Consider the following 6000-nt stretch of genomic DNA (forward strand, 5'->3'; position numbering starts at 1 on the left):
AAAACAAGAATGCAGACAAGTGGAGATGCTATGGTAGCAAGAGAGGATGTCCCTGGAGACCAGCCATCCTTTCCCGAGCTGATATGAACAGGACTGTACAGAATGCTTCCTTTTCCACGATTGGCCATGATTCTGGCACTCTTGCCATTCTACTCCATTAAGATGTGAAATCCAGTATTCCTTCCCTTTTGCATAAAATTCTACTTGGCAGATGGATGTTGCCCCAACTTTTACTGGGCAGGGGAAGAGGATGGCTTTTTGAAGACTTACCAATGCGCTCTGTCTCAAACTCTTAGAGCATTCACGAAGCATTAACATGAATTCAGAGATGCCTAAGACATCAGTTTCATTCTGTACCAACATTCTCACGCTGGGATCTGCCCAGACTGACTCAACAGAACAAGATGCTGCAGAAAGGCTGCCAACGCCTTTAGGACCAGAAGATATTCTGTTCTCCTCCTCCTTAAACATGGGCTGCAATCTACTCCTCCCTAAGATTCTTAAAGATTTTCTTCTCTCTTAGCTGTTCACTGCAGAATCTTAATGAGAGAGATTAAGAATGTCCTTGCAAAGAAACTAACTGCACCAGGCCCCTTAAGACTGACAAATTACAGCACACTCTCCCTTCCCGGCCAAATCATTCTCCTGGCAAGAAGTGAAATCATGTCAGCTTTCTGACATGACTGATGCAACTAAATTTCTAGTATTATTTTCCTGGCTCCTTTGTATCTAAGGGTACCAATAGCAGAAAGGCCTATCTAGCAGTTTAGGAATGAACAACTTCCTACCTGTTCCCATCCATCAGTACAAATTCCCAACTCTGAAACAACCCAGGGGTAAAGGAGGATAAAACACCAGTGTCTGGTCATTACCTAAGAGTCTCCAAAAGGTTTATGTCTTTAAGCTACTAAAAGAGGTAATACCCCAGTGCAGAGATTTTTGTCTAGATCATCAGATGGGGTATGAAGTGAAAGGCATACAGAGATTTGAATGAAAACTGAAAAGAAGCCATGTCCTATCTCATGTCCAAAGATGCTAATTCTCCTCTAGAGCTGTCCTCACCAACACACTGTACATGGCCATACTCCTTACCTCTCCGCAGGGCGTTCTGGGCGTCCTGAGTCATGGCATCGGCCTCATCCAAGATCACTAGTTTAAAGCCTTTCCTAGGAAAACAAGTGGTACTTTCTAAAAGCTTCTTCAATCTCACTGTGACTTCCAGGCCCAAACCTACACCTTCACATTTGTGCCATTGGGCCCTGGCTCATAAAGTTCATATTTCCTAGAACTCTGACCAAAGCAGACATTTGTGGTCACACAGAGCAAATACCCGACTGCTCCTTCAACTCTTAAAGGGAACAGAGGTCTAACTTCTGTGTCAGATTCTGTCCTCTGGCACCTTCATCTTTCTTCCACCCAGAATCCTATTATCCTAGTGCTGCCTTTTCCCCACCACCTTTACTTCTGCCTGTCTTTTCCTCTCTTTTTTCACCACCATCCTAGTTATCCACCCTGATCTCAATTCATTTTTGTTTAAATTCAAACTAGCTCACCCAGTCTCATGATGTAATCAGTTCTCTGTTAACCAATAAAAAGAAACTAATGCTGCCCCAGAGTACTTGCAAATAGATTTAGATAATATTTTCATTTTAGTATTTCTTACCACCATTCCTGTACTTTATGTCTTTCTCATGGCTGCTTTTGACAAAGCCTCCCCCTTCTTTTTTTTACACTTTTATAAACTGGCAAAGGAGAGGATTTAAAAAACAACTCACTGATCAAAATCTTTAGGGAGAGAAATTATGCAAAGAATTCTTACTTAAATATTGTCCTTGTGCTAGCAAAGCTCAGGATTGGTCCCCGAACGATATCTATTCCTCGGTCATCTGAAGCATTCAGCTAAATGTGAAAGAAGCCAGAATAAATAGAAAACATATTAGTGTGCTATGAATTAATGTATCTTTTTATCAGTCCTGCTCAGCAAGCTAGGTCTTAGGTCTAAGGACAGATAAAGAGATGATCATTAAAAAAAAGATTGCAATTATATTTAAAACTCACAGCTCACTAGACCATTCCACTATATTCTGAAAGGCCAATGACTATCTTTCTTCTCCCTTTTGAGGACAATCACTGACATGCTTTGGAGGAATAATTAATTGGTCTGGTCACAGTGAATAGCACCCCAGGCAGGAGCAGAATGATACTAATTTTAGCTACCACAACCCAGAGCAACCCAGAAGTTAGCAAGTTTTTAATAAACTGAAGTAAGAACAATTAAGAATCTTGGTAGCAACAAGATTCTAAGATCTATAACAAAAAAAGTAAGTTAAACCATTTTTTTTCTTAACAATAGACAATATTTAGAATTTCATAATCTAAGTGGATCAGTCGTGTCCCAGCAGTAAACAGCACACTCAAATTTGGTAATCTGAAGAGAATTAAATGAAGGGATATTTTAAAAGGTGCTCGTGAGGTGTGGGAGAAAACACAAGAGCTATGCAATACCTTATGGGCTACTGGGGCCCATTACCACTCCCAAGTCTTAAGGGGTTGTTGGGGGAGTGGTGCTGGCTCCTGGGGAATGCTGGGTGCTGTGCCCTGTGGGTGGGGACACTGTCCGTCTGTGGTGACCCAGGGCTGGACCAGGCATCAGTTTTCCCCCAACTCCTGCCAGGGCCCCTACTGGCCAAACCCAATAGGAGCCAGAGGGCAAGAGAGCTTGTCGGCAACACCGCCCAGTCTTCTGGGACAAGAACAGTGTGGAGCAACATGGAGAAGGGCACATGGGAGACAGCTAGCAACCAAGTGACCCCGAGTGTTTGAGTAAAAGCTGGCAAGAGCAAACAAAAACACCTGGCCCTCCCACTGCCCTCTAGCTACACCCAAAATCTCCAGGCAAAAATGTCAATTATAGGAAAAGTGAATTGAAATATTGTATATCTGCTTCTTTCCCAACCACTAGCAGAGCAACTAACTTGGAAAAGAAAACTAGCACAACTAAAAATAAGAAACCAGAGTCCTCTGAAAGTTAAGGGTAATCCTCTCATTTACCTCCAAGACCATGGAGCCAAATTCCTTATCTTTGTACAGCTGTTTAGCACAGGCCAGGATGGTGGATGTCTTTCCTGTCCCTGGAGGACCATACAGAAGGAGGTGCGGCAGGCGGTCCTCACTGATAAACTTCTGAACTGAAGATGCGGGGAGAAAGAGAGATGCTATCAGTCTCAGTCGCCTCATTCACCGCGGGCCAGAGTTGGGCTGAATCTGCTTCACCTCTACGTTCAAATCCAGGGCACGGGGAGGAATGAAACGTCTGAGGGATGCAGCTGTCAGAGCCACATCCCAAAAGCTTAGTCAGATTCTTTAAGGTTATCACAGCAGAGACCACATCCCTAAGCAATGTATCCAGGTTCTTCAACTAGGATACCAGCCACTGACACAGGGATACTTACTAGTACTCAAGATGTCCTGATGAGAAATGAGATCATCCAGTGTCTGTGGCCGGTATTTTTCAACCCTAAAATACAATGTAGCATGCATTACAACATATATAAAGGCCGGGATATTTTGTTAGGTGCAGAAGAGTCCTTTCATACATATCCTAACTAAAAGAAGAGCGATACAAACCTGTAACCCAGTGGTTCTCAATCAGGGCAATTTTGTCCTCCAGTGAACTCTTGATAATATCTACAGACTTTTCCCCTGTCAAATTGGGTGGAAGGTGCTACTGGCATCTAGTGGATAGTCATCAGGGAAGTTATTAAACATTATGAAATGCACAGGCTAACCCCTGTGGCCACTCCCCCCCCCCAATATCTGGTTAAAAATGTCAATAATGCTGAAAAACTGCTCTCATTTCACCTTTCCAGCTATCTGCCTATAATCTCAACCTGGATGGGCACCTAACGTTAATCCAAAATTGAACCTGTATCCAAATATAAATTAACAGATGAATGGATCAATAAATGGTGGTATAGCCATACAGTGGAATGTCATTGGCAATAAAAGGACGTGAATTGCTGATCTAAGAAGCCAGTCATGAAAGGCTACATATTGTATGATTCAAGTTACATGAAATATCCAGAACAGGCAAATTCACAGAGACAGAAAGCAGATTAGTGGTTGCCAGGGGCTGAGGGAGAGGGGAATGGGGAGTGACTGCCAATAGGTATATTGTTTCCATTTGAGGTATATGAAAAACTTTGCAACTAGACAGTGGATGATCACACAACATTCTGAAAGCACTACAAAATCGCTATAACTGTAAATTGTATGTTATGTATTTTTACTATAGTAACAACAAATCGAACTCATTATCTTGAAAACTTTTGAAAAGAAGAGTTTTTCAAAATCAAGCCAAATCCCATCAGTCTTTAAAGCAACACTAAGACACAGTTGTGGAAGCAGACTGGCTAAGAGTGCAAGCTCTGAATCTGGACCACCTGGGTTCAAATCCAAACCTATTTTCCAACTCTAGACCTTAAGCAAGTCATTTAACCTTTTGGTAAAGCTGGAATAACAGTACCTTCTTCCCAGGGTCTTTGCAAAATTCCAACATCTAATAGGGTGCGTGTAACAAAGTCACTGAAATATAAGTTAACTAGGAAGTGCTGTCATCATTATCATCATTATTCTAGCTTAGAATGTGACCAGTAATCGCACCGAGAGAAGAGACTATTTTGGCAAGAGAGAATATTCTGCCACAGAGGCCAAGGCAATGTCAGAAGACATGGGATCGAACCCGTGTTGTCACCCAAGTGGGGAAGCCGTTTTCCTCTTCCGCAACAGGAACAGGGGCCCAGGGTTACGGGTGAAGGGAGACCTAGCCAGTTATAAATAGAATGGAGCAGGACTGGGGAGTTGAGGGGAGGTGAACTTCTGTGGCTCCACCCCAGCCTCAAGTCCGGGGACTGCGGGGCTAGGTCGGGCTAGGGACTGGGCACTTGTTCACTCGGGCCACCGCCTCCGCGCGCGGCCGATCCCCTTCCCCGCAGCAGCCAGGCCCCCCTCCTACCAGGGCAGGTTTCTGATCTTGGCCGCCTCAGGCTGCTGCTGCTTGTGCGCTGAGGTCTCCATAACGGGGTGATGATAGTGGCCGGTGGGCTTGTCGCGTTTCCCAGAAGCCCGAACCTCGCCAACAGCCGCAAGCAGACCCCGGTACCCTCGCACTTAGACTTAGCGCGCAAACGCAACTCTCGCGAGATTTAGCGGCCATCGGACTTCCTCCCTAGGTCCCGCCCCCTCCCCGTTGCAAAGGCCCTTGTTGCCTGGTTGCCGGCAGGCCCCGGCGGACGCCTCGCGCCAGCTCCGCCCTTCTCTAGCTGGAGCTCCCCTCTCCAGTGTAGACCAGAGTCCTGAACCCAGAGGGAGCGCTCGCCGGAGAGGCACGGCCACCCCCTACAGCCACCAGTCGTCATTACAAATTAAAGTCTCACGGCCAAAGCCAGTTCCAGTCGTCACCAGAGTTCTAGCTGTTACCGTTCAAAGGAACGGAAAGCGGCCAGCGCTAAAATATTCTGAGGTAAAACAACTCCAAATGACACGACCAGTTCTTGAATACAGATACCATAAAAAACGAGGCTTGAAATACTTTTTGCCCCCAAAGCTAGGAGGTGAGCACTTCAAATTGAAAAACAACTCCAAGCACAACTCCAACTTCAGTCTGTCTCTCAAATCTGTGCCCCTCACCCAACAAAATTTACAGAACCGACCTCCAGAAACAACTCCAGAGAGAAAAAATAAATAATAAGTAACTTCCCTCCAGGTTAATATGTGTAACTGGAAAGGGCTAGTTAGTAAGCGAAGAGGACAGGGTCCCTCTGACATGAAGCTGCTGAGGAGAATTGGTATCAAAATGTTAGTTGTTTTTTTTCTGAGGTAAGGGGATTATGAACCACTTCTGTTTTCTATTTTGCTGGTCTATAGTTCCCAGCAATAAGTGTGTATTATATCCGTAATAAAGTTTGGCTGTTTTGGCTGCGCTGGGTTTTAGTTGTGGCA

The 6000-nt window shown here is 44.7% G+C and overlaps 1 protein-coding gene across 2 annotated transcripts in view; it reads right to left on the reverse strand.

The window, feature by feature from the left end:
* The window catches only part of RFC5 (replication factor C subunit 5), an 11408-nt gene extending 6201 nt beyond the window's left edge, over positions 1-5207 (reverse strand). Inside the window, exons 1-5 of one of the 2 annotated variants that reach the window (XR_005723052.1) lie at positions 5015-5207; positions 3453-3517; positions 3052-3188; positions 1820-1899; positions 1093-1166 (exon numbers count right to left, since the gene is read on the reverse strand). Coding sequence is in view for 1 of the 2 variants with exons in the window: in XM_040251624.1 (XP_040107558.1) it covers positions 1093-1166; positions 1820-1899; positions 3052-3188; positions 3453-3517; positions 5015-5076 (418 nt within the window). In the remaining variant the exon portion in view is untranslated. The remainder of the gene's footprint in view (positions 1-1092; positions 1167-1819; positions 1900-3051; positions 3189-3452; positions 3518-5014) is intronic. The other variant, XM_040251624.1, reaches the window with a different exon arrangement.
* Between the last annotated feature and the right edge of the window lie 793 nt (positions 5208-6000).

This window comes from Oryx dammah, unplaced genomic scaffold (assembly GCF_014754425.2).
Source record: "Oryx dammah isolate SB20612 unplaced genomic scaffold, SCBI_Odam_1.1 HiC_scaffold_12, whole genome shotgun sequence".
Classification (NCBI taxonomy): domain Eukaryota; kingdom Metazoa; phylum Chordata; class Mammalia; order Artiodactyla; family Bovidae; genus Oryx; species Oryx dammah.